Source organism: Rhizophagus irregularis, chromosome 15 (assembly GCF_026210795.1).
Source record: "Rhizophagus irregularis chromosome 15, complete sequence".
In the NCBI taxonomy this organism is placed as follows: domain Eukaryota; kingdom Fungi; phylum Glomeromycota; class Glomeromycetes; order Glomerales; family Glomeraceae; genus Rhizophagus; species Rhizophagus irregularis.
In genome coordinates, this window is record NC_089443.1 from 1652455 (window position 1) to 1679891 (window position 27437).

At 25.3% G+C, this 27437-nt stretch overlaps 9 protein-coding genes across 9 annotated transcripts; 3 read left to right on the plus strand and 6 right to left on the minus strand.

Annotated features, from left to right (window-relative positions):
* Positions 1-491: 491 nt before the first annotated feature.
* OCT59_007087 (nucleotidyltransferase) lies at positions 492-2686 on the minus strand. The gene is made up of 9 exons (XM_025320734.2): positions 2433-2686; positions 2213-2331; positions 2033-2147; positions 1837-1956; positions 1489-1603; positions 1296-1420; positions 1056-1203; positions 778-805; positions 492-714 (listed from the first exon to the last, which is right to left on the minus strand). Exons 1-9 carry the CDS (start codon positions 2614-2616, stop codon positions 577-579), a joined length of 1092 nt encoding a protein of 363 aa, XP_025170715.2. The 5' UTR covers positions 2617-2686; the 3' UTR covers positions 492-576.
* Positions 2687-4170: 1484 nt separating this feature from the next.
* On the minus strand, positions 4171-5681 carry OCT59_007088 (uncharacterized protein). Its single transcript, XM_025320733.2, has 8 exons — positions 5520-5681; positions 5400-5454; positions 5228-5307; positions 4980-5143; positions 4763-4916; positions 4663-4684; positions 4459-4594; positions 4171-4390 (listed from the first exon to the last, which is right to left on the minus strand). Exons 1-8 carry the CDS (start codon positions 5587-5589, stop codon positions 4310-4312), a joined length of 762 nt encoding a protein of 253 aa, XP_025170714.1. The 5' UTR covers positions 5590-5681; the 3' UTR covers positions 4171-4309.
* A 654-nt stretch (positions 5682-6335) lies between these two features.
* OCT59_007089 (uncharacterized protein) lies at positions 6336-7208 on the plus strand (the record flags this gene model as incomplete). Its single annotated transcript, XM_025332537.2, has 1 exon — positions 6336-7208. The coding sequence occupies one exon, from the start codon at positions 6336-6338 to the stop codon at positions 7206-7208; it is 873 nt and encodes a 290-aa protein (XP_025170713.1).
* A 244-nt stretch (positions 7209-7452) lies between these two features.
* Positions 7453-9156, minus strand: OCT59_007090 (uncharacterized protein; the record flags this gene model as incomplete). The annotated part of the gene is made up of 1 exon (XM_066146355.1): positions 7453-9156. The coding sequence occupies one exon, from the start codon at positions 9154-9156 to the stop codon at positions 7453-7455; it is 1704 nt and encodes a 567-aa protein (XP_065998489.1).
* Positions 9157-10810: 1654 nt separating this feature from the next.
* On the plus strand, positions 10811-12634 carry OCT59_007091 (uncharacterized protein; the record flags this gene model as incomplete). The annotated part of the gene is made up of 1 exon (XM_025327554.1): positions 10811-12634. One exon carries the CDS (start codon positions 10811-10813, stop codon positions 12632-12634), a length of 1824 nt encoding a protein of 607 aa, XP_025170711.1.
* Positions 12635-13219: 585 nt separating this feature from the next.
* On the minus strand, positions 13220-15399 carry OCT59_007092 (uncharacterized protein; the record flags this gene model as incomplete). The annotated part of the gene is made up of 5 exons (XM_025327553.2): positions 13220-14199; positions 14296-14653; positions 14735-14919; positions 15010-15082; positions 15175-15399. 5 exons carry the CDS (start codon positions 15397-15399, stop codon positions 13220-13222), a joined length of 1821 nt encoding a protein of 606 aa, XP_025170710.2.
* A 2976-nt stretch (positions 15400-18375) lies between these two features.
* OCT59_007093 (uncharacterized protein) lies at positions 18376-19617 on the plus strand (the record flags this gene model as incomplete). Its single annotated transcript, XM_066146375.1, has 2 exons — positions 18376-18576; positions 18874-19617. 2 exons carry the CDS (start codon positions 18376-18378, stop codon positions 19615-19617), a joined length of 945 nt encoding a protein of 314 aa, XP_065998490.1.
* A 601-nt stretch (positions 19618-20218) lies between these two features.
* OCT59_007094 (uncharacterized protein) lies at positions 20219-22426 on the minus strand (the record flags this gene model as incomplete). The annotated part of the gene is made up of 5 exons (XM_066146379.1): positions 20219-21216; positions 21315-21672; positions 21747-21931; positions 22032-22104; positions 22202-22426. The coding sequence occupies 5 exons, from the start codon at positions 22424-22426 to the stop codon at positions 20219-20221; spliced, it is 1839 nt and encodes a 612-aa protein (XP_065998491.1).
* Positions 22427-24522: 2096 nt separating this feature from the next.
* On the minus strand, positions 24523-26941 carry OCT59_007095 (uncharacterized protein; the record flags this gene model as incomplete). The annotated part of the gene is made up of 5 exons (XM_066146385.1): positions 24523-25732; positions 25834-26191; positions 26272-26456; positions 26549-26621; positions 26714-26941. 5 exons carry the CDS (start codon positions 26939-26941, stop codon positions 24768-24770), a joined length of 1809 nt encoding a protein of 602 aa, XP_065998492.1. The 3' UTR covers positions 24523-24767.
* Between the last annotated feature and the right edge of the window lie 496 nt (positions 26942-27437).

The following is a 27437-nucleotide window of genomic DNA, read 5'->3' on the forward strand; positions in this document are numbered from 1 at the left end:
TGATAAAGAATTTATATATTAGTTATATAATTATAAATAATCCGCAGTAAGGATAAAGAAACTTTTGAATTATATAAATATAAATACCAAATCAAGTATTTTTTAAAAGCAAAGCATCCGAAATATGAAAATGAAGAAAATGAGATTTGGAAATTGGAATGTTTGCTTTGTTTATATATAAGTGGAAACAAGATTACGTACTGCGAAACGCACATCTGAGCATATAATTGGGTTCCGAGTTTCTGGGTTCATGAAATAATCACGCTAAAAACAGGCTGAAAGGTCAAGGCTAGAAATTTTTCCGGAAATAATTTTTTAAAAAGGAATAAACTAATTTACGATCAGATCAAAAAAAAATTTTTTTTTTTATTAACATAATAGGCTGACGCATACCTGCCGCAACCCAGCGACCTGAATTTTTATAGGAATAGTCTAATTTTTTTTAGAAGTTGAATAAAAATTTTTTCGAATAACAATCAATAACCGGATTTCAGTATCCGTGTTTGGTTAAACATTTTATTACGGATTTATAAAATTTTGCGCATAATTACATATTTTTTTATATAATTATTTTTATTACTTTTCAGCAAGTTTTTCTTTTAAATTATTTGAATCGTCAATAATTATATTATTATTTTCATCATCATTAATTTTAATTTTATTAAAATGAGGTATTATGGCTGTATCTTGTGGCATATCTCCATGAATTTTTCTCTAAAAATCAGTAAAAATAGTTAGTATTTTTTTTAAAAAAAAATTCTTATTAATAATATTTACCATTCTGTGAGTTTTTCCAATACCAAGCCTAATAAAAAAGAAAAAAAGAAAAATTTAGTAAAAGGATGTTTATTATGTTTATTATAATAATAAAAAAATTACAGCCAAACTCCGATATAACGATATGTTGGGGATCCATATGAAAATCATTGAAAAATATCGTTATATCAAATTATACCGATATTCTCATATAGCGGGAAAGTAAAATTTTATCGTTATATATCGTTTTTAATGTAGAATATCAGTATATCGAGATCTGACTGTATTTATTGACTTACTTTGGTAAACCTCTATTTAATCCTTCTAATAATACACACGCTTTACATAGTTCATTACTTGACATATATCCACATCTCTTACATACTCCTTGTGTAGGTAATTTTACTTCTTTCTTGATTTCAAATGCTTCACCTGAATGTATTATATCTTTTATAATAAATTTTTGGTTAATTTCAAATTTTTTTTTTTTTAAAAAAAAAAAGTGAAGAAATTGGAGAATTGGGTTCATTTATATTTACCAATAATAGCACTGGGTCGAACAGATTCTAAATCCTTTAGAAACGTTCTAGCATGACCTCTATATGAATTAGGTGAATATATGCATTCCGTCGAAAAATAATCAAGCTTCTTAAAATATGCATACCTAAAAATATAAAAATTGAATTAATAATGTATGGATTAAAATTAATATATACATAGTATAAAACTAACATGACGATTTCTTTCTCGTAAGTGTATTTGAACGGTTTTGATCTTCGTATACATCCATCACCAGTCGTACATATCTCTGTACATCTTTGAAGTCTTGCTATATCGCCTCTCAAGACTAGATAAATAAATATAAATTAATATAACCATTGGAAAATATATATATCATGATATATTTGCATAAATTTTTGTTTGAAATTAGAAAATCATTATAAATATATCTGAGATGGTATCGGGACATAGCCATTTCACCGAAAAATAATCTCTGGCCTGAGTTATTCATGGTGCTGCATAATGTTTATCTTGCATCTTAGCCCCTTACCCAAACAAACGCAAAGAAAACATACTTACTATTCATTAAAACTGTTTCGGCAATATCATCCGCATTGTGCCCTGTTACTATATGGTCAACATTAAGTATCACAGCTCCTCTATCTAATGCTTGACGTCTGAATACACCACAAAAAGTACCTAAAGAACAATAAAATACGTTTATAATCTTAAAAAGTAATTAAAAAAAAAATTCAACGTTTAATTTTCCTCTTACAGTTATTTTTTAATCCAACTTCTTTTACAATTTGATCCATACTCCATCCATATAATTCACTATATGAAATGATCTTGAGGGGTAATTCATATTGTTGTTGATTTCTCTTTACAGTCTTTTATTTAAAATAAATCATTAATTTTCTGAAAAAAATAATTTTTTTTATAAAACAAAAATTACCTCTAACGAATCATCTCTGTAACCTGTTATTCCTTCATCAACAGATAAAAGAAAAAGTTCTAATCCATATTGATATCTCTCATTTAAAAGTTTCATAACATGAGCTAATACCGTTGAATCTATGAAAAAAATAGTAACAATTCTTTTAATTTTCTTGATATTTCACTTTTTATTTTTAATAAAATTTTAGAAAAAAAAAATTTTTTTTTTGTTCCATTACCTTTTCCTCCAGATGCAGCAATAGCGATCCTATCACCTTTCTTAAATAATTTATTGTCTATAATCGCGTTATGAATTTCCGTTTCAAATACATAATAAAAACATTCTTTACAAAGTTTTTGACCTGTTTTTGGTCTTTTTATTATTGCCCGTTCTTTGTCACAAATAACACAAAGTCGACCCATTTTGTAAATTGTCAAAAAATAAAAAATTTTTTAAGCTCAAAGTCAAATAACAAATTGATGATAATCCGTGTAACGAATCTAAATATGAGCACTGCGGCAAGTTTTATCTCGCGCGTGATGTACGAGAAGTACCAGTGGAACAACGGTGGTAAAATTACATTATTTACGGTAAAATTCATTGATATACATACAGTCATACAGTACATATAACTTGTTTTTTTTTTCTCTGACGATCTTTCACATTCTTACTATTTTTCTACAAGATTTTTCGACAAATTGTCGGACCGCTGTCAGACCAGTTTCGGGTAAATTTTTATTGTTTGTGAGCTACATGTACAAGACGTATATATATATTATATTATTTATATCGATATTCTACCTCTTCAATCTCCTAATTTGCTATTTTATCCATGGGATTGATTTATCACACTTTTTTGGGATTGAACTGAGACGTTAAAGTAATGACAATACAAGACTGTAATGTTGTAGTAACTTCCTGTCCCGTATACCGCAATACTATTGTAACTCATATAATAACATGCTTATAAAAACTTTCTATAATTTAAAAGTCCGATCAAATATTAAAGTAAGATAATTCGACATGTTGACATATTGACATGTGATGACATGATGGAATGATTTTGCTACTTGATATAAACCAAGGAAGAAATAATATTATATAACTCAAAGATAAATTATCTTAAAAAAAGAGATCATTTAATATACGATACCGATACGATGTTATATAAATAAAAAAATCAAAAAGACTCAAAATAAGCAACAAATAGCAGATAGTAGTAAAATATTATATCTTGTATATACAATAATATAAATAATATATATCTATTTTTATGATTCAATAATTCAAAGTAATTCAAGTTATAATTTTCAAATTTTGGCTAGAATCAAAAATTCATAATTTTAAACTGGTTTTATTATTTTGTTTTTAATGTTTTTACCAAATAAATATCCGAAAAATTTACCGAAATTAAATTACGTAATATTCTGACCGTTTCATTGTTTATTATTAACGAATTAATTTGATTTGATATTCAAAACTTTAATTTTAAAGTTTCGAATAACATCATTTTATTTATGATTATCAACAATTTATAATTAATAATTTGACTTTTTTAATATAAAATATTTTTTTTAAAACCTTTTTTTAATATTAATATGATAATCATATTTCGTATAGTCGAATCAAAAACTGGATTTTTTATTTATTTATATATATATTAAAAAAAAAAAATTATATTTAAAAAATTCTTGGCAAAAACTTTTTTTTTTTTTATCAAATCACGTTTAAAAAGAAAAATCTTTTTATTTTTTAAAAGCGCGTCTAATTGGTATTTATAAAAAAAAAAATTATTATTATGATTTTTTTATTTTTAACTTTTTTTTTTTTTTTAATCCACTCAAATCATTTAAAAGATTTATTAAAAAATTTTTTCTTTACATGCATTATTTTTAGTTTACATACAGTACGTTATACTGTTGGATATATGCAAATGTCAAAAAAGTATTGGATATTAAATTGATAAGCAGTACATTATCTGATTCAAACAACAGATCAACAATTCTCCTTTATTATTAGTTATACAATATATACTTGTACAATATATATAATATTTAGGTATAGAAAAAAAAGGTCTTAAAATATTTTAAACATCCTTTAATCCTTAAACTTCATTTAATCCTTACCAAGATTTTCCCTATCAAGATCAAGATCCCTATCAAGATCATCCCTATCCCTATCAAGATGTAGAGCTCCCTAAAAAAAGTATATAAAATGTATATAAGTACTTTTTTTAACATTAATAACCAATAAAATCAACCTACAAAATTTTTTTTAAAATAAGTATGAAATGATGCCGCTAATAAACTTCCTATAATAGGACCAATGAAATAAATCCAAATATCACCGGAGATTTTTCCTGCTACAATGGCTGGACCAAGAGTTCTCGCTGGATTCAAGCTAATTATAATTTTATAACGCGTAAATTTAATATACAAAAATTAATTTTTGTACGTATAATTTTTTACCTTGCTCCTGTATATGGTCCAGCTGATTAATAAAGTTTTTTGGGTTAATAAGATAAATTTGTAACAGAACAATTAAAAAAAAATCATTACAATACTTTACCAACAAGTACAGAAATTAATACAGAAGTTCCAATTCCAAAAGATTTCATAAATCCACCTCTTTCATTAACGGCTAATGTATACACAGTTAATGTTAATAAAGATGTAGTAATAATTTCAATTACCAATCCTTGAAGAATTGTAGTTCCGTCCGACTTATAAATAAAAAGCACCGTTAATAATTAATTTCATTTATACAATTATGTTTTAATACATACAAGGGTTGTTAAAGCTGCAATTGGAGCTGGTAAAAATAATTTTACAAGTAATGATCCGAGTATAGCTCCTGCGAATTGTGCGATGATATAAAAAATTCCTCTCCTTATTCTTAATTCTTGATCATCTGTAAACATTAATGCTATAGTAATGGCAGGATTCAATACTAAAATATTGAAAGGCGATTGAGTTGTGTTAATTCACTTAATAAATTGTAGCGAAATAAACTAGAGAGAGAAAGAACGTTAACCTCCGCCGGATATATCACTCCAAAGCCATACATTTATCATTAATGACCATCCAAATGAGAATGCAGTAGCAAAGAGTTTTCTATAGGTTATCAGAATGATTTATGTCAGCACTATATCATATTTGAATTTATGTCAGCACTATAAGGTATCGAATGTCATATTATAACTTACATGTCACCTAAAGATTTTCCAGAAAAAGCAGCTATTGCATCACTACCTCCGAGTCCTTAAATAATTACTAACCATTAACGTCGTAATTATAATACATTTAAAAATTAAAATTAAAATTACCTATGAAAATGAAATATGTAGTTCCAATAAATTCTGCTAGTGAAGTCACAAAGTCATCCTTTAATCCCATCTTAATTATTTCAAATTTATTTTGAAAGTGGTATAAATTTTTTTTAAGTGTTAGTGCAAAATGAAAAAAAAAAGGGAAAGCGAGTATTATTTAACGAAAAAAGTGAGTTTACAAAAATCAATCAACTTTAGGACCAATTAAATAATTAAATTTGACCATATTTTATAAAACTCTTAACATCGTGTCAATTTACGTATCAAAATATAAACAATATAAACATTTGTTATTAAGCCACGTAAAATGAGGCTTTAAAAAATGTGGCTTTAAACAGCAAAAAAAAGTGAGTGACTTCGCCACATTAAAAGTCCCACATTAGTTACAAATAAATAACAACACGTCAAATACATTCACAAACAAATTTTTAAAAGGCAATTAAAACTAGACACATTTACAAAGTGAATTGGTTTATACTAGCATAAATTTGGTAATTCGAATAATCTGCTGTGTGATACAATATTTCAAAATGCACGTAGAATGATAGAATTATAGAATAAAAGAATATCTAAGATTAGGTATTGATTATCGAAAAATTCTTATTCTTGTTACGCAGCCTATCACAAAGAAGTTTGGATTTCATTTAGAGTACTAAGAGAGTTAGTTCCTTTAGGATTTTTAATTGACTAATAATTCCATTGGTCATGATTTCAACCAATGAACAAAGTACAATTTAAGAGATTTTCACAAAGTTTTCTCTCACATTCTTTTCTATTCTTTTTAGAAAGTTAACTATTTCTTGTAATTCAGCAATGTCGTCTCAAAATAAATTACATGTATCCGATAAACAATTATTCACGATAAATTTATTTTCTGCTTTTGTAAACAATAATTACATAAAAACGGATAAAACCGATTGGTATCAACAAATATGGAAGGATGGAATTAAAGAAGCAGAAGCGTTAGGATTACATAGTTCCTTAATGCCACCAATTATAATAATGGCAATTATTCATGGATTAGGAACCGATTATTCGAATTGGTTTATACCAAATTATGAACGAATTAAATCGAGTACATCGAGTACATCGAGTGTTTATTCGAAACTCTATTTTTTGAATCCGTTCAAAAATTTCAAAAATTTCAAAATTTTCAAAAATTCAAAAATCAATTTATCAAACGCTGGAATTAAAATTGAAAAATTTTTTAATAATATAAAATTAAATGAAAATGAAGAAAAAATTTTTAATAAATTTATTATTATTGAAGAATTAGAAGATACTATAATATTTTTACTTTCTAATGAAATATTAAAAAATGAAAAAATGACAAAATGTTTTGTTGAAAATTTTACAATGATTACAACATTTTCTAAAAAAAAATTATTTAAAATATATTTTATTGAAAATAATAATGTAATTAAATTATTTAAATATTATTTTTTAAAAATATTTAATTTATTTTATTCATTTTATTCTAAAAAATATGATTATGAAGAAATAATTTATGAAATATTAACAAGAAATTTTAATGAATTTAGAATTGAAGAACTAATGGATAATAATATAAGAATATTTATGGTAGATTTGAAAAAATTCTATATAAAAAATTATGAGATAAAATTTGTGTTAAAAATATGGAATGAAATGAATGATAATAAAAACCTAATGACGTCAAAATTATAAATTAACTCTGTCAAAATTAAAAATTAACTTAACTCCGTCAAAATTATAAATTAACTCTGTCAAAATTAAAAATTAACTTAACTCCGTCAAAATTATAAATTAACTCCGTCAAAATTATAAATTAACTCCGTCAAAATTAAAAATTAACTCCGTCAAAATTATAAATTAACTTCGTCAAAATTATAAATTAACTTAACTCCGTCAAAATATAACTTAACTCCGTCTAACGTCGTCGTCAAAATTGTTAATGCCATACAATGGTGATATTTTTAATTTCATCATTCTCTATAATTAAAATATTATCTAATGATCTGGAATTTAATTTTGCATTAGATTCGATTAAAGATTCCAAATCCTCCTTAGAACCACCAACGCATGATACTTTAAATACTTTTAATAAAATCTTACTATGACAACAATTTTCAATAAAAATCTTAAAAGAATTAAAAGAAATTTCCCAATTACTTAAATCTAAATTTATAATATTCGACATTGACATAAAAATTTCAATAAATTCTAACATAAAATCATAATTAAAATTAAATTTTGGTATACCATTATTATAATTACCAACATTAATGGATTTTAAACTATGCTTAAATTGTCTTAAAATCTTAAAAAATAAAATAATATCGGATTGATTATCAATATTTACATAAAAATTGGATAAATTAGAACAAGAAACTAATAAAGTAGAAAGAATATCATTAATATCTAAATTATTATTATTAATATTATTAATATCTATAATATTTTGACTTAATTGAAAATTTTTTAAATTATGACCATTATTCTTAATAAATTCTTTTAATAAATCTATAAAAGAATTTGAAAAATTACAATTAAAAAAGATTAATTCATCAAGATCAGGATAAATAATTTTACCTAAAATATTAATTGATTCATCAAAATAAACGGTATCAAAACATAATTTTTTTAATTTTTTACATTTTGATAAATATTTTAATTCATTATCCGTTAAATCACCATATTTCATATTAAAAGATTCCAAAGTTTTCGAAATATTTCCTTGCATACATTCTATAACCTTTTTTTCAACTTCCGAATCAACGGAAAATGATAAAGATTTAAGATTTTTTTGAGCTTTTAATAAACCTTTTAAATCTTTTACTCTTAAATCATTAATATAATTTCTATTCCAAGGATAAATTGTTAATTTTCTTATATCATGAGAATATTTTTTGATTCCATTAATTAACCAAGTTTTATGAAAATTTCCTTTACAAGAAAATTCATTTAATCCAGAAAAACATTTTCCAAAATCTTTTAATTCAAAAATATATTTAAAATAATCCTTTGGTATAGTATAAGCGATTTCTTCATTTTCATGATATATATCAACAAATAATTTTCTAATTCCTTTACTCCTCGCTATAATAATTTTAAAAATATATTCAAAGAACGCCAATTTTTCTTGATCTTTTAAACAACATCTTTCTATAATACGATTATAACTAAAATTTAATTCATAATCTTCTTCATCCTCTTTAAAGATTGAAAAATCAAAAGTAAATTTATCACTATTCTTTATAAAATAATTTTCTTTAAATTTCGTTCGATATTTTTTATTTTTTATTATCCATTCTGTTATTAATAAAAATAATTTATTAAAATCTAATTGTCTTATATATGAAGGATAATTATATAATAATTTTTTTGTTGAAAATATTCCAGTTTTTTTTTCGTTTAATTTAAGTACGGATTTTTGTTCTTCATCAAGAAATGATAAAATTATTGTAATTATTTTATAAAGATTTTTTGAATTATTATTATTATTTTTTATGTTAAAAGGTTTCTTCCATAAATGAGGAATACAAAGATTACACCATGTTCTATTAATAAATGATAAAGAATGAAAAGTTGTTATATCGTCTTCATCGATGTAACTAAGGATCTCTTCAATAGTTTCTAAAGGTAATTTTGACATTTCTTCATGTGAGTAAAAAAATATATATACTATATAATTTTTTTTTACGAAACTTTTTTTTTTTTTTTTTTTTTTGAAAAGAAAAAAAAAAGAAAAAAAAAGAAAAAAAAATGCGTTTGTTTTTTTTTCCATTGTTTATTACAACTGTTTATATATGGCTTATAAATTTACTAAATAAAATTTAGTTGATCAAAGTGACACATGCGGATCATTTGGCGGACTTTAAAACCCCATGACGTGATTCTATATGACTCGTGATTCATATTGATTCAAATGATTTTCCAGAAATATATGCATATCATTATGCACAGTAATTTTTCGGCATCAACCGTTATTAGTCGTCAAATGTCAAATGTAAATATGTAAATATGTAAATATATAAAATATATAAATGTTTTTTTTTTTTACAATATTATTACGTAAAAGGCGAAGAAATAAATAACTTTAAACTTAAAATATAATAACCAATGAATAACGTTTAAAAGGATCAGGATTTTGTACCGGTTTTTTCTTTATAATCATTTAAAAACTTTACCAAATTATCAAACAATAACAAAATTTACCTTTCTTTCTTTTCAAGAACAAAATTGGAAGGATATACATTACCTTTTAAAATTATTTACCGTAATTGGAGAAAATTTACCTTTTATGAAACAATAAAAATTTTCTATAAATTTTCCTTTTTTTAAAAATAATGTAAATAATAAAAAAGTACATGTTTCAAATATCTTAATTTGAAAATATATTGTCAGGTTTTTTCTAATTTTATCTATCAGTACAATATTACAATTTTATTAATTTTATTATAGTTATATAGTTTACAGTGAACTGATTATAAGGAGGTATCAAAATATTTCAAACGTCAACATCCGATTTTTTTTCCACGATACTGCGCCACACAAAAAAAATATTCAGATAATCTATCCATATTAATCTAGTACAATTTTTTTTTTGAATTGTTTAATCATAAAAAATATGACCTTTTTTTTACGCCATGAGCTAAAATAAAAATAAATTTAATTTTTTTTTTTGGCGCTTGAAAATCATTATAGTATAAATTTTAATTTTGTTTTTTTTTATTCTATTGTTGAATTTATATATCAACAACAAACAAATTTTACTGTAATCACTTTGCTCATATGTAAAAAAACTCCACGTCATGCGGAGAATGTGGGAAATTAAAATTTGCATATTCTTTTTAAGTCTCTTTCACTTTTGTTAATTTATATTTGGATGATTTGTTAGGAATATATTTATTTAGTCGTAGGAGAATAAGAAATATTTTTAATTTATTTTACATTTGAAAGTATTTTTCGCTATTAGAACATTTCGAAATTATACAGTATATTTTAATACCGCAGTATGAAAATTACATCAAAAATTAAATTCGTATTTTTTTTTTACGCCCGGGTACCAACGTACCAACCTAAATTTAATTTTTATAAAACGTTACGCCAATTAAATTTATTACCCAAATTTGGTTATATTGAAGTTTTACCTGTTTTTTGGTATCAATTAATCTATATGTGTATGGTGATCATCTTAACATGAATTGCCACGTGAAATTTTATAATAATAACATAAATAAAATTTAATCTTCTTAAATCTCAATCTTAAATAATAATAATCTCAATCTCAATCTATATGACGAAAAATGTCTTTTAATACTTGTTCATTTGAAGTTATTGAAAATATTATTAAAATAATTGAAGAAAATAATGATCTTAAAAGTTTATATTATCTTTGTTTAACGAATAAAATTTTATGTAAAATTTCGATTCCTTATTTATGGAAAAAATCTCTTATTACTACCAATAAATCAAATAATTTTGATAATATAAGAGATTATCTTATCGAAAATATTAATACTATAAAAATTATTTCAATACTTTTATTTTTTATTAAAAATACAAATATAAGAAATTTTTTAAAAAATAATTATCAAGAATTTTTTTATATTCCTAAAAAACCAATTTTTAATTATCCTCATTTTATAAAATTTATTGATTTTTCTTTTTTATTTAATTCTATTCAATTATGGTTAAGTTATAATAGTGATTTTTATAGATATTCTAGTTATGTTGATGAAAATAAATGGAAATATTTTCAAATCATTTGTGGAAAAAGAAATATTATTTTTAATAATAATATTATTTTGGCTTTAACTGAAATGATTTTTAGATCTATTATAAAATATACTGATGAAATTAATACTATTTATATTAATGTTTATAATTATGATGATAATTATAATGGTGATTATGATGAAGGTGATGATTTTTATATTCGTCTTTTCGGTTTAAATGATGCTAAAAAATGTTTATCAAAATTAAAAAAATTTAAGATTAAAGGTTTTATTAATAAGTTTGGTATAATTAATCAAATTATGAATTGTAATCCTAAATTAAAAATTGTTTATATACAAAAATATGATTTCACTTTAAAAAATCATCAATTAATGAAATTCTTATTGAATCAAAATCATTTAACGAAAATCACTATTAGTGGATTAAATTATGAAGGAAGTTATGATTTTCATGATATGGAAGGTTCTATAACGAATTCTTTGGAATCTTTAAAAATTATGAAATGTAATGTTTCAGATGATCTTTTAAGATTTTTTATTAATTGTAACAAGTTGAAAAAATTTCAATTGATTGATGTGGATTTTATAAGTTCTAATAATATTTTAAAAGATATTATCTTTAAAAATTTAAAAAATTTAAAAATTATTAGTAAATTTAATTTTTTGGATGAAAATGAAAATTTGGAATATGAGATCAAACTTTTTATTATTCATCATTTGAATAATCTTAATAGAATTGAAATCAAATCATCAATCAAATCATCATCTTTTTCAAATTTTATTGAAGAAATTCCTTCTTTAATATTAGAATATTCTTGTCCTTTAAATCTTAATCATCTTTTTTTACAAATTGATCAACCTCATTATTATTCAACATTTCTTAATATAATGAAAAGATTTAAAAATCTTAAAACATTAGAATTAACGAAATTTTATATTAATGATAATAATTATTATAATAATAACTTTATTAATTATAATAATTTTATTAATTATAATAGTTATATTAATTATAATAATTATAATAATAATGATATTATTCATGATATCAAATTTTTAAATGATCAAAATTTAAGAGATTTCACTAATAATTTAAATGAAGATTTGAAATTATTAAATTTTGGTATGTGGAAAATTTCTATTGAAGGTTTAAAAATAATCTTGTCTCATAAAAGATTATGTTTAAAAAATTTATCTTGTATTTTATATAATGGAAATCCTTATCATATTGAAAGATTAATTATGAAATATAAAGAATTTAATCATAGGAATAGGATTATAAGTAATTATACAATAACGAAATTATATGTAGATTGTTATTATTATGGTAAAAAAGGTAAAAAATCATCTAGTAAAGATCATAACGTTTATATTGAGTGGGTTTTAAAGTAATAAGTAGTAGCAGTGGTGGTATCGGAAAGGAGTATTTCAAGTAGGATGGATGACGACTTATCAAAGATATTCACGTGACCGTCGCCAAAGTTAAATATATAATTTTGGCCGGCATTAACTTACATGAATTGCGGTAAATAAGTGCAAAAAATTATTTTAGCTACGTGTATTATTTTTTTCAGTCGGTAATGTAGTACAATAAAATAATCATATTTACCATATTTATAATTTTTTTATATGGCAATAAAGAAAAAATGAATGTAACGTTTTTTATTTTAGTTATAGATATGGATGCTCAGAATAAATTAATAAATTTAAGAACTCTATAATTATGCTTTTTTAAATAATATTTACCGAAAGTATAAAATTGGAAATGATGTAAATGAAAGTGCATAAGGATCAAAAAGATATTTTTTCTATACCTAAAATTGCTAATAAAAGTAAAAATACTATTATTGAGATAATGTTTACTCAAACTCATGTATGCGACTCATCTTTTAGACGCAGTTTAAATAAAATAGTACTATTAATAAATAATATGCATGTATCATACCACATAATTAACTAAATAATTTAATAATGTATTTAAAAAGAAAGCAAAGAAAGCTTGATTAATTCCAATGCATTTTGAGCTTTTTTATATCCTTGTTTAGCAGATTTTTCATACCAATAAATCGCTTGATTTATATCCATTTCAATTCCCATTCCATATTCATACATACCAGCAAGATTATATTGAGCATTTCTATTTCCTGAATTTGCCGCCTTGTGATATAATTCAAAAGCTTTGTTATAATCTTTATCGACACCTTGTCCATTAAAATACCTGAGAGCTAAATTATGTTGAGCACTAATATTTCCCAAATTTTCTGCTTGTTGAAATAATTTAACTGCTATTTGATAATTAATATTAGTTCCAACTCCAAAAACATAACAATATCCAGCTCTTAATAAACCTGATGCATAACCCAAATTTGCTATTTTTTCGTAATATTTTAAAGCTAGATTTCCATCTTCTATAGTTCCATGACCTAATTGATAACATAATCCAACATATAATAGTGCTAATGTATGGCCTTGTTCTGATGCATTAATAAATAGATCAAATGCTTTCTTATTATCTTCACTTGTTTCAATTCCTAAATAATTAAAATATCCAAATAAGAATATAGAATCTGAATTATTTTGATTAATTAATAACCAATCATAAATTTCTTGTGAATTTATATTATTATTATTAAAATAATCAAGAATATCTTTAATATCTTTGATTAATGTAGATACTTTTCCTTCATTAACCATTTTGAAAATATAATTTACAATATTATTAACTATTTCAAATGGACAATCTTCAATTATTATGTTTGCGGGTACAATTTCTTTTATATTCATCTTATTAAAATTTTGTATAATTTGAGACATTTCCCAATATAACGAATTATCAGTATTCAAAGAAGTGCTAATATTATTTTCTGTTGTTATGTTCGTTTTTGTTATAATTTCCTTTAATGTTTCTACTACTTGATTTGTAGTTGGACGATTATCAGGTTCACCATTCCAACATTCTGAAAAAAAAACAAACAATATATTATTGCAAATAAACCATATAAACATAAATTGCAATTAACGAGAAATGAATTTTTTTTAAAAAAAATTAATACCAGTATAAATTTTAATATAATCTTCTGGTGTATCGGGAATAGGTTCTTCTCTAAGGCCTTGTGAAATTTCTATAGCTAAATCAATATCATATTTTTCGCCTTTTGTATAAAAGGGAAGTTGACCACTAGATATCTCCCAGAATAATACACCAACGCTATAGATATCGCTTTTTTCGTTTAATGAGAATATTTGAGTTGAGTTCTTATTCTTTCTTCGTTCGCTAAATTTTTTCGGATCAACGTAGGGAATTATTCTAAAAGGATTTGATTGTGTATTGGATGATGATTCGATTCTCTTTGACAACCCAAAGTCGGACAACTTGATAGTGTTTTGATGGACCAATATATTACCAGAGTGCTATAAATACATTATGATACTAAAAAAATATGAAAAAAAATTTATAATAATACTTTTATAATAATTAATAAAGTAAATTACCAGATCACGATGCACTATTCCTTCATTATGTAAACATAACACGGCACAGGCTAATTGATATGCTAAGTTGTATTTATCGTCCCAAGTAAGATTATTGAAGTTTTCCTTTAAATAATTTTTAAGAGGACCAGAGTCAGCATACTCCATAACTAGTAAATAATTTTTTGATTGAACGTCATCATTTTCTAAGTATGGATAAAAAAACAATTATTTCTTAATAAAATACATTTTGTAAAATCAAGCAACATTAAAATATTAATAAAATTTTATTATACCTGGGTCAAATTTTGCAATTCCATAGAATTTAATAATGTTATTATGAAATTGTATATCGCGTTGAAGTTTAAGCTGAAATGTTAATTATTAATATAAATTATGAAATAAGAATAAAAATAACATTTTAATATTCATAATATATATTTGCTTATCTAAATAAATACCTCATGAACGATTTCTTTTGCTGTAACGTCATCAAAATTAAAAAAAGATTTCAACGCAAAATATTTTGAATTTTTCCAACTTGCACGATAAACTTTTCCGAATCCTCCAGTTCCAACTTTTTGAATATTACTAAAATGTTTTTGTTCATAAAATATATAATATTCTTTAGATATAGATTCTTCAATCCAATTAACCCATTCATTTGTATTTTTTGTGTCTTGCATTTTGATATTATTAGTAATCGTAGTAATAAATGATCGAAAAGGAGACGAAACTACTTATGGATTTTTTGTGCTTTTAAATAGTTTGGTAATGTTATACATACACAATAGTAGTACAAACAAAGCCACCGTGTTTAACGTGATTCGTAATTTCATTTTATAATCTTGGCCAAATTTTCTAATTCTGGCCTGAATTATGAACATTATTTCATTAATGAAAGAAGTGCACCTTCGGAAAAAATATGATCATGATATCTTATTTTTAGTAGCTATGATTATTGCTAGTATAAGTTAAATTATTAAATCGCGAATTTATATATCAAATTTTTTTTTTTATCAACAAGATCGATTCACTTATTAACACTATAATATTTCGCGAATGTTTTAGGTTTATTCAACTATATTTGAAATTAATTAAATATATATTTTAAGATTAGAAAATTACACTAAAAAAATATTTGAGTTAAAAATTTACTAGAATTGCAAAGATTAACGAATCGTATATTTAAATTATTTATTGACAATAGAAATATAGAACCGTGAGCAACTAACCGAGTAACCGTAATCCAGAATTATTAATTTTAGCCATTATTAAGGATTATCTACCCTTTATATATTTTTATTCGATTTATTTCACATAAAGACCCTTTGCAGGACAGTAACAATTGAACAGTGCAGTAAAAACTCGTGGCCATCAATTGCTACATTCGACATCCTCATAAAGAGACCAATCTTAATTATGAATAATGAAGTAGATACTTTATTTACCAATTTGGAATATTAAATAACGCAAATAATGTTGATTTCAGTCGGTGTCTTAACAGTTGAGCCAGATTCTATTAGAAAACATATTTTAGATAAATGTGTAAATAGAACTTGATAATTCGCGAAATTTAGAAGTCTTTAGATCAGCTTGGAAAAGAATAGTATATTTGCAAAACTAGATTGTATAAAAAACTGATTTTATTACGAAAATTTAAATTTATAAGCACCAATAAACTATTACCGTATATGAACTATTTCGGAGGACCAATAGGATAGTTAGAATGTAGCAAAATAACTTTTAAGGAAACTTTTAACGTTAAGCTGATTAAAGTATACTACGATTTACCTAGTAGTAAAAAATTTACACAAGACTTTTATTAATGTTTTATTTGAGCAGTCTTATATTAAAACAGCACGTCACAATAATTCAGTTTGGTTTAGTAATCTTCGCCTAAATTGACTGATGCATTAAATAATTAATCCTAAAGTAGTTTGGAATTATTATGATTTTCGTGACGTGAAGGAAACGATACGAATTGTATAACAATTCTTTGATGAGGATTTTATAAGATCGAATAATATTCCTTAGAGATTTGGAAAAATAAGTAAATTTAATCTTTTAGATGGAGATTTGGAATATGAAAAATATGAATACATATTTTTATCATTCATTATTCAAAATAAGCCTGATAATAATTATTATAATAATTTATAATAGTTTATATTAATTATAATAATGATAAATATGATATCAAAATTTCAAATGATCAATTTTTAAGAGAGTTCACTCAAAATTTAAATGAAATTTCAAATCTTGGTATGTGAAAAATTTCTATTGAAGGTTATTGTATTTTATATAATGGAAATCCGTATCATATTGAAAGGTTAATTATGAAATATAAAGAATTTAATCATAGAGTTATAAATAATTATACAATAACGAAACCATGTGTAGGTTATTATTATGGTAAAAAGGTAAAAAATCATCTAGTAAAGATCGTAAAATTCATATTGAATGGGTTTGAAAGCAATAAGTAGTAGCAGTAGTAACGGTAATATTGGGATGGGGAAGTCGAATTATCAAAGATATTCACGTGACCGTCGCCAAAGTTAAATATAATTTTGGCCGGCATTAACTACTACCATATAGATATGAGCAAAAAAATTATTTTGCATGTTTTTCAGTCGGTAATGTGTTACATAAAAATAATCGTATTTATTATATTATAATTTTTTTATATAATTTTATTGACAATAAAGAAAAAATTAACGTAACGTTATTTATTTTAGTTATAGATATGGTTGCTCAAAGAATAAATTAATAAATTTAAGAAGTGATGCTTTTTTAAAGCATCACGTGTCTAAAGCATCACGTGTCTAATAAAAGTAAAAATACTATTATTGAGATTACGTTTACTCAAAGTCTCAAGAAAAAAAAAACTCTCTCCCCTTTCCGATTTTTTTGTTAACAAACCGCAGTAATATAAATTTTTTCACAAACACTTATATTTTTGTAAGGAGCGAGGACCACTTGGTGGCCTCTACGGAAAGGTCTCCTTTTATTACCCTTGACCTTTGAGAGATATGGATACAGATGTTATATCTGTTCCCGTTCAGCTGGTTCATAACGACCAGACTACTTTACCTTTACCCCTTCTTTCTCCCTCAAAAACGTTTAATAATACGTCCAATTTTCATAAAAATACTTTCCTTGTCTCTGTGAAAAAATTTCACGTGATGACAAAACGCCGAACCGGTTATAACAAGATTTACGAATTCAGGCGCTCAAAAAGTTTCTTTTTTGAGCTTGCTGATCTTTTCTCGGACACCAATAATCTTCATTTATTTTTACACACCAATGATTATCACATGGATTCTACGCCTATTCAATACACATCCACGAGCTATTTGCCTAACACAAAATATCAAATTAGTAAAATGCTCACACACTTTTTTACCTTACAAAAAGTTTTACCCCAACGTATTCAACAAAAGTATTTTGATTTGATTCGCCAGAAATTACTGGATCGAATCGACTTTATCGAGTCACGTGCTTCTAATAGAACTTTGAAGAACACTCATACAAAAACTTTCTTCTCATTTTCTTATAAGCGCTATCGCTTCCACTTTGGTATTTACATTCCTTGTGAACATGTTTGCACACCCGCTTTATCTAATTCTCTTACCCGGTGTCATAGCCCGAGCCCTTTCGTCATGTCTTTAAATAGACGTGCTTGTGGTACTCATCAACCTGAATTTTCGAGAACAAAAATAAATCACCATTTGAAACCTGTGCCTGAATTGGACCCAGGATATACGAATTCAAAATCTTCACACGCTAATCATGTATACGATCTTTGGCAACATCGATGGAAAAATGAGATCTTTTCCAACCGCCTTGGCATTCAGTACAATGTATGCTATGTGGCTAACAGTACTAATTTCGTGCGCAAACATCCAGGCGCCTATATTTACAGGAAACACCTTTCGAATTTCAAACTCAACCATAGCAGTAATCCTGCAACGAAGCGCAAACAGGAAACCCGCTTCAAGAGACATTGTGCAAGGGTGCTTAAAACTATTGACCCTACCTCCCGCACTCTGAAAGATAACAAACTCTCAGCTGGAAGACGTTTTCGCTTCCTATTCGATGAATCACAACATATCTACTCACCTCTTCACCATTTGAAATTCAAAAAATTTTCAACGGAGAAATTATTACCTGATCCTGATGATTATAGATTTAAAATACCTCATCACACGCTGCCGAATTGCAGCACTACGTCACAACCTTCGACCTTATCTAGGCCTTCTGGCGTTAATACTATCCCTCATTATTTGAATGCTGCAGAAATCGAGGCTCTCATGGATTCGTTAGAACCACTTCCTCGTAGCACTATATACTATGGTTATAATCCCGTAGACCCGTCTAAAGTGAACAGTAGTTATTATTTGCAATACAACCCCTTTGAACCTGACTTACCCCCGACTACCCATATACGTCGGTCTAACCCTTTAGATTACGACTCATCCGCCGCTAACGGTATGGGCACCACACTTAAACATTATTATCGTCGAGGAATATCAACTCGACAACTGACGGTTCATACTAATGGATTTCACGAGCAGATGAAACAACCCCCACCTCCTCCAATGCCTTGCAAAAAGAAACAACATCGCAAGTGGAAGAAATGGGTGGAAAAATATCAAGATTACTACGACTATACGTGCATACCGTACACTCCTCGGCCTTGTCACCCGGCTGAATACCATATAGATCTCTTTGGTTTACCTTCATACACCTCAGACGAAACTGAATCGGTGGAATACCGACCTAACAAGAGGGACACTTTGTCCTATCCTTCCACTTCGTCACAATCACATGACCACAAACGATCAAGACCAGCGAATAGTTTCCCTACCGACTCCCTATTTTCTAGTCTTAATTCTAATTAATTTAGTTTTTCTTATTCTATATATGTATATTGTTCATGTAATGAGTCTTAAACACTTTTTTCCTATTTTACATTCTTCATTTTGGCGTCTATGAATTACCCTTACGTCATCATGCACGTTTGTATATATATTAAACAATTTAAAATAGTGTGAACCATTCCACTTATGACAGTATTGACAAGTGGCAGCCTTAGGGCTGAAAGCAAAATACGGGTTTTATTAATTTTTCTTGTTTTTTTTTCTTGGAATTTTGGTAAAATTGTTCTTGTTTCTCTTTTTTTCTTTTTTTTCTTTTTTTTCTCTTTTGGCGGGTGTTCCTGGGAAAGTTCGTGGTTCTGACTCGCGTTCACCTATTCCATAAAGAACAGAAAGCGTCACGCCTTGGGGTGGCTTGCTTCGTAGTGATTGTATTATATATAGACTTTTTAGGTTCTCTGTATAATTGAATCTACGGGTTTGATTTTCTGTTTTCTAAAAATAAAAATAAAAATAAAAAATTACTCAAAGTCTCAAACTCATGTATGCGTATCATTTTTGGGTGCAGTTTAAATAAAGTACTAGTGCTATTAATAATATGCGTGTACATTATATTTAACTAAGATTATTTATTAATGTATTTCAATTTTAAATCATAAACAAGCTTGATTATTTTCAATGTATTTTGAGCATTTTGAAATCCTTGTTTAGCAGATTTCTCATACCAATAAATCGCTTGATTTATATCCTTTTCAATTCCCATTCCACGCTTATACATATTAGCAAGATTATATTGAGCTAAGTAATTTCCTGAATTTGCTGCCTGTTGATATAATTCAAAAGCTTTATCATAATCTTGATCAACACCATTTCCACTTTCATACATGACACCAATATTACTTTGGGCGATAAAATTTCCTGAATTTGTTGCCTGTTGATATATTTCAATTGCTTTTTGATAATTAACACTAGTTCCTATTCCACAATCATAACAATATCCAACTTTTAATAAACCTGATGCATAACCCATATTTGCTATTTTTTCGTAATATTTTAAAGCTAGCTTTTCATCTTTTGTAATTCCATGACCTAATTGATAACATGTTCCAACATATAATTGTGCTAATATATGACCTTGCTCTGATGCATTAATAAATAAATCAAATGCTTTCTTATTATCTTCACTTGTTTCAATTCCTAAATAATTAAAATATCCAAGTAAAAATATAGAATCTGAATTATTTTGATTGATTAATAACCAATCATAAATTTCCTGTGAATTTATATAATTATTATTAAAATAATCAAGAATATTTGTAGTATTTTTGATTAATGTAGATACTTTTCCTTCATTAACTGTTTTGAAAATATAATTTACAATATCATTAACTATTTCAAATGAATTATTTTCAATTATTATGTTTGCGGGTACAATTTCTTTTATATTCATCTTATTAAAATTTTGTATAATTTGAGACATTTCCCAATGTAACGAATTATCAGTATTCAAAAAAGTGCTAATATTATTTTCTGTTGTTATGTTCGTTTTTGTTATAATTTCTTTTAATCTTTCTACTACTTGATTTATAGTTGGACGATTATCAGGTTCGCCATTCCAACATTCTGAAAAAAAAAACAAAACAATAGATTATTGTAGATAAACCAAATAATTCTAAATTATAATTAATGAGAAATGAAAGGTTAATAAAAAAAATTAATACCAGTATAAATTTTAATGTAATCTTCTGGTGTATTGGAGATAGGTTCTTCCCTGAGACCTTGTGAAATTTCTATAGCTAAATCAACATCATATTTTTCGTCTTCTGTATAAAATGGAGGTTGACCACTAGAAATCTCCCAGAATAAAACACCAACGCTATAAATATCGCTTTTTTCGTTTAATGAGAATATTTGTGTTGAGTTTTTATTCTTTCTTTGTTCGCTAAATTTTTTTGGATCAACGTAAGGAATTATTCTAAAAGGATTTGATTGTGTATTGGATGATGATTCGATTCTCTTTGACAACCCAAAATCGGACAACTTGATAGTGTTTTGATGGACCAATATATTACCAGAGTGCTGCAAATACATGATGATATTAAAAAATATGGAAAAAAAATAATAATACTTTTGTACTTAATAAAGTAAATTACCAGATCACGATGCACTATTCCTTCATTATGTAAACATAACACGGCGCAGGCTAATTGGTATGCTAAGTTGTATTTATCGTCCCAAGTAAGATTATTGAAGTTTTCCTTTAAATAATTTTTAAGAGGACCAGAGTCAGCATACTCCATAACTAGTAAATAATTTTTTGATTGAGCGTTATCATTTTCTAAGTATGGATTATGAATAAAAAAAATAATCATTTCTTATTAAAATACATTTTTGTAAAAATCAAGCAACATTAAAATATTAATAAAATTTTATTATACCCGGGTCAAATTTTGCAATTCCGTAGAATTTAATAATGTTATTATGAAATTGTATATCACGTTGAAGTTTAAGCTAAAATGTTAATATCATAAATATAAATTACTATGAAATAAGAATAAGAATAACATTTTAATATTCATAATATATATGTGATCATCTAAATTTATACCTCATGAACGATTTCTTTTGCTGTAACGTCATCAAGATTAAAAAAAGATTTCAACGCAAAATATTTTGAATTTTTCCAACTCGCACGATAAACTTTTCCGAATCCTCCAATTCCAACTTTTTGAATATTACTAAAATGTTTTTGTTCATAAAGTCTATAATATTCTTTAGATATAGATTCTTCAATCCAATTGACCCATTCATTTGTATTTTTTGTGTTTTGCATTTTGATATTATTGGAGACGAAACTACTTATGGATTTTTTTTCTTTTAAATAGTTTGGTAGTACAAACAAAGCCACCGTGTTTAACGTGATTCGTAATTTCATTTTATAATCTTGGCCAAGTTCTAATTCTGGCCTGAATTATGAACATTATTTCATTAATGAAAGAAGCGCAGTTAGTGCACCTTCGAAAAAATATGTTATTTTTAGCTAATATGATTATTGTAGTACAAGTTAAATTGCGAATTTATATACCAATTTTTTTTTCTCAACAAGATCGATTCACTTATTAACACTAATATTTCGCGAATGTTTAAGGTTTATTCAGCTATATTTGAAATTAATTAAATATATATTCTAAGATTAGAAAATTACACTTTAAAAAATTCTTGAGTTAAATAATATTTTACTGAATTGCAGAGATTAACGAATCGTATATTTAATTATTTATTGATAATAGAAATATAGAACTACCGTGATCCGGAATTATTAATTTTAGCCATTATTAAGGATACATGTTTATTCGATTTATCTCACACATAAAGACTCTTTACAGGACAGTAACAATTGAACAGGGCAGTAACAACTAGTGGCCATCAATTGCTACATTCGATATCCTCATATAGAGACCAATCTTAATTATGAATAAGTAGATCTTTATATACCAATTTGGAATATCAAATAATTTTGATTTCAGTCGGTATCTTAGCAGTTGAGCCAGATTTTATTAGGAAACATACTATATTTTCGATAAATGCGTAAATAGAACTTTAAATATCTTTAATATTATTTAGATAATTCGCGAAATTTAGAAGTCTTTAAGTCTTTAGATCAGCTTGGAAAAGAATATATTTGCAAAACTAGATTGTATAAAAATCTGATTTTATTACGAAATTTTAAATTTATAAGCACGACGGACCATCAATAAACTATTACCGTATATGAACTATTTCGGAGGACCAATAGGATAGTTAGAATGTAATAAAATAACTTTTAAGGATCTTTTAATGTTAAGTTGATTAAAATATATTTACGATTTACTTAGTAAAATTTATACAAACTTTATTAATGTTTTATTTGAGCGGTCTTTATATTAAAATTTAAAACATCACGTCATAATAATTAAATTTGGTTTAGTAATCTTCGCCCAAATTGACTGATGCATTAAATAATTAATCCTAAAGTAGTTTGGGATTATTATTATGATTTTCGTGACGTGAAAGGAAACGATACGAATTGTATAACAATTCTTTGATGAGGATTTTATAAGATCGAATAATATTCCTTACAGATTTGGAAAAATAAGTAAATTTAATCTTTTAGATGGAGATTTGGAATATGATAAATATGAATACATATTTTTTATCATTCATTGTTCAAAATAATATTAAATAGATTGGAATTAAATCAATTAAATCATCTCATTCGGATTTTTTTTGAAACAAATTCTTTATTTAGTATACTTATCTTAATCATACATCTTTGATCAATCTCATTATCAGCATTTCTAAAATCTTAAAACATTAGAATTAACGAAATTCTATATTGATGATAATTATTATAATAATTTATAATAGTTTATATTAATTATAATAGTGATAAATATGATATCAAAATTTTAAATGATCAATTTTTAAGAGAGTTCACTCAAAATTTAAATGACATTTTAAATCTTGGTATGTGAAAATTTCTATTGAAGGTTATTATATTTTATATAATGGAAATCCGTATCATATTGAAAAATTAATTATGAAATATAAAGAATTTAATCATAGAGTTATAGATAATTATACAATAGTGAAACCATGTGTAGATTATTATTATTAGGTAAAAAGGTAAAAAATCATCTAGTAAAGATCATAACGTTTAAAAAGAGTACTTCGGATGACGACTTATCAAAGATATTCACGTGAAGTTAAATATATAATTTTGGCCGGCATTAACTTACATGAATTGCTGTAAATAAGTGCAAAAAATTATTTTGGCTATAGTACGTGTATTATTTTTTTCAGTCGGCAATGTAGTACAAAAAAAATAATCATATTTACCATATTTATAATTTTTTTTATACAATTTTATTGGCAATAAAGAAAAAATAAATGCAACGTTTTTTATTTCAGTTATAGATATGGATGCTCAGAATAAATTAATAAATTTAAGAAGTGATAAACAACTCTATAATTATGCTTTTTTAAAGCTTCACGTGTTTAATAAAAGTAAAAATACTATTATTGAGATTACGTTTACTCATCTTTTAGACGCAGTTTAAATAAAGTAGTGCTATTAATAAATAATATGCATGTAGTCATGTACCATATAATTAACCAAATAATTAATAATGTATTTAAAAAGAAAGCTTGATTATTTCCAATGCATTTTGAGCTTTCTTATATCCTTGTTTAGCAGATTTTTCATACCAATAAATCGCTTGATTTATATCCTTTTCAATTCCCATTCCATATTCATATATAAGGCCAAGACCATGTTGAGCATTACAATTTCCAGAATTTGCTGCCTGCTGATATAATTCAAAAGCTTTGTTATAATCTTTATCAACACCTTCTCCATTTAAATACATAGTACCAACATTATATTGTGCAACAATATTTCCTAAACTTTCTGCCTGTTGATATAATTCAATTGCTTTTTGATAATTAACACTAGTTCCTATTCCACAATCATAACAATATCCAACTTTTAATAAACCTGATGCATAACCTAGATTTGCTATTTTTTCGTAATATTTTAAAGCTAACTCTTTATCTTTTGTAGTTCCATAACCAGATTGATAACACGATCCAACATATAATTGTGCTAATATATGACCTTGCTCTGATGCATTAATAAATAAATCAAATGCTTTCTTATTATCTTCGCTTGTTTCAATTCCTAAATAATTAAAATATCCAAGTAAAAACATAGAATCTGAATTATTTTGATTAATTAATAACCAATCATAAATTTCCTGTGAATTTATATTATTATTATTAAAATAATCAAGAATATTTCTAGTACTTTTGGTTAATGTAAATTCTTTTCCTACATTAACTATTTTGAAAATATAATTTACAATATTATTAACTATTTCAAATGAATCATTTTCAATTATTATGTTTGCGGGTACAATTTCCTTTGTATTCATTTTATTAAAATTTTGTATAATTTGAGACATTTCCCCATGACTATCGGTATTCAAAGAAGCGCTAATATTATTTTCTGTTGTTATATTCGTTTTTGTTATAATTTCCCTTAATCTTTCTACTACTTGATTTATAGTTGGACGATTATCAGGTTCGCCATTCCAACATTCTAAAAAACAAACAATAATATATTGTAAGTAAACCAAATAAACCTAAATTGTAATTAATGAGGAAGGTTAATGAAATTTTTATTAAAGAAAAAATTAATACCAGTGTAAATTTTAATATAATCTTCTGGTGTATTAGGGATAGGTTCTTCCCTAAGACCTTGTGAAATTTCTATTGCTAAATCAACATCATATTGTTCACCTTCTGTATAAAAGGGAAATTGACCACTAGAAATCTCCCAGAATAAAACACCAACGCTATAGATATCGCTTTTTTCATTTAATGAGAATATTTGTGTTGAGTTTCTATTCCTTCTTCGCCCGCTAAATTTTTTCGGATCAACGTAAGGAATTATTCCAAAAAATTTTGATTGTGCATTGGATGATGATTCAATTCTCTTTGACAACCCAAAGTCGGACAACTTGATAGTGTTTTGATGGACCAAAACATTGCCAGAATGCTGTAAATACGTTATAATATTAAAAAATATGGAAAATAATTTATAATGACACTTTTCTAATTAATAATAAAGTAAATTACCAAATCACGATGCACGATGCCTTCGTTATGTTTACATGAAACGGCACAAGCTAATTGGTATGCTAAGTTGTATTTATCATTCCAAGTAAGAATATTAAAGTTTTCCTTTAAATAATTTTTAAGTGGACCAGAATCAGCATACTCCATAACTAGTAAATAATTTTTTGATTGAACGTTATCATTTTCTAATTATAAATAAAAGAAATAGTAATTTTATTAAAATATATTTTTAAAAATCAAACAACGTATTAGAATATGATTTATTTTATTTACCTACCTGGATCAAATTTTGCAATTCCATAAAATTTAATAATGTTATTATGAAATTGTATATCACGCTGAAGCTTAAGCTGGAATATTAAATATTATAAATATAAATTTAAATAATTAAATGAGCACATATTATGTATATTAAAGTATTAATTCATAATTTATACAGTACCTCATGAACAATTTCTTTTGCAGTGACGTTATCAATATTAAAAAAAGACTTCAACGCTAAATATTGTTCGGAATTTTTCCAACTTGCACGATAAACTTTTCCGAACCCTCCAGTTCCAATTATTTGGATATTACTAAAATGTTCAAATTCATAAAATCTATAATATTCCTTAGATATAGATTCTTCAATCCAATTCACCCATTCATTTGCATTTTTTGTGTTTTGCATTTTGATATTATTAGTAATCGTAGGTGAAATAAATGATCGAAAGGAGACGAAACTACTTTATGGATTTTTTCTTTTAAATAGCTTGGTAATGTTATACATACACAATAGTAGTACAAACAAAGCCACCGTGTTTAACGTGATTCGTAATTTCATTTTATAATCTTGGCCAAATTTTCTAATTCTGGCCTGAATTATGAACACTTTTTTATTAATGATACAAGTTAGATTATTAAATCGCGAATTTATATATCAAATTTTTTTTTTAATTAACAATATCGATTCACTTATTAATTTCGCGAATGTTTATTCAGCTATATTTGAAATTATCGCTCTTTTCAAATTAGTGTACCCCCTAAATATCACCTAAAAAAAAATGATTTCCAAAAATTTGCGATTATAGTCAATTTTATTGTATCGTTATACAGAAAAGAGTCGATTATTAGTGATTCTGGAAGAATTTTGGTGATTTTCTCAATCCTTAGAGTAGTTTCATTAT

Bases quoted from the DNA above. Each gene is read 5' to 3' on its own strand.
- OCT59_007087 (XM_025320734.2), bottom strand. From the start codon at position 2,616: ATGGGTCGACTTTGTGTTATTTGTGACAAAGAACGGGCAATAATAAAA. The intron at 1,957-2,032 runs GTAAGAGGAAAA...ATTGTTCTTTAG, and splicing joins AGTTGGATTAAAAAATAACT to GTACTTTTTGTGGTGTATTC. The intron at 715-777 runs GTAAATATTATT...ACTGATTTTTAG, and splicing joins TTGGAAAAACTCACAGAATG to AGAAAAATTCATGGAGATAT.
- OCT59_007088 (XM_025320733.2), bottom strand. From the start codon at position 5,589: ATGGGATTAAAGGATGACTTTGTGACTTCACTAGCAGAATTTATTGGA. The intron at 5,455-5,519 runs GTAATTTTAATT...TAATTATTTAAG, and splicing joins TACATATTTCATTTTCATAG to GACTCGGAGGTAGTGATGCA. The intron at 5,308-5,399 runs GTAAGTTATAAT...GATAACCTATAG, and splicing joins GGAAAATCTTTAGGTGACAT to AAAACTCTTTGCTACTGCAT.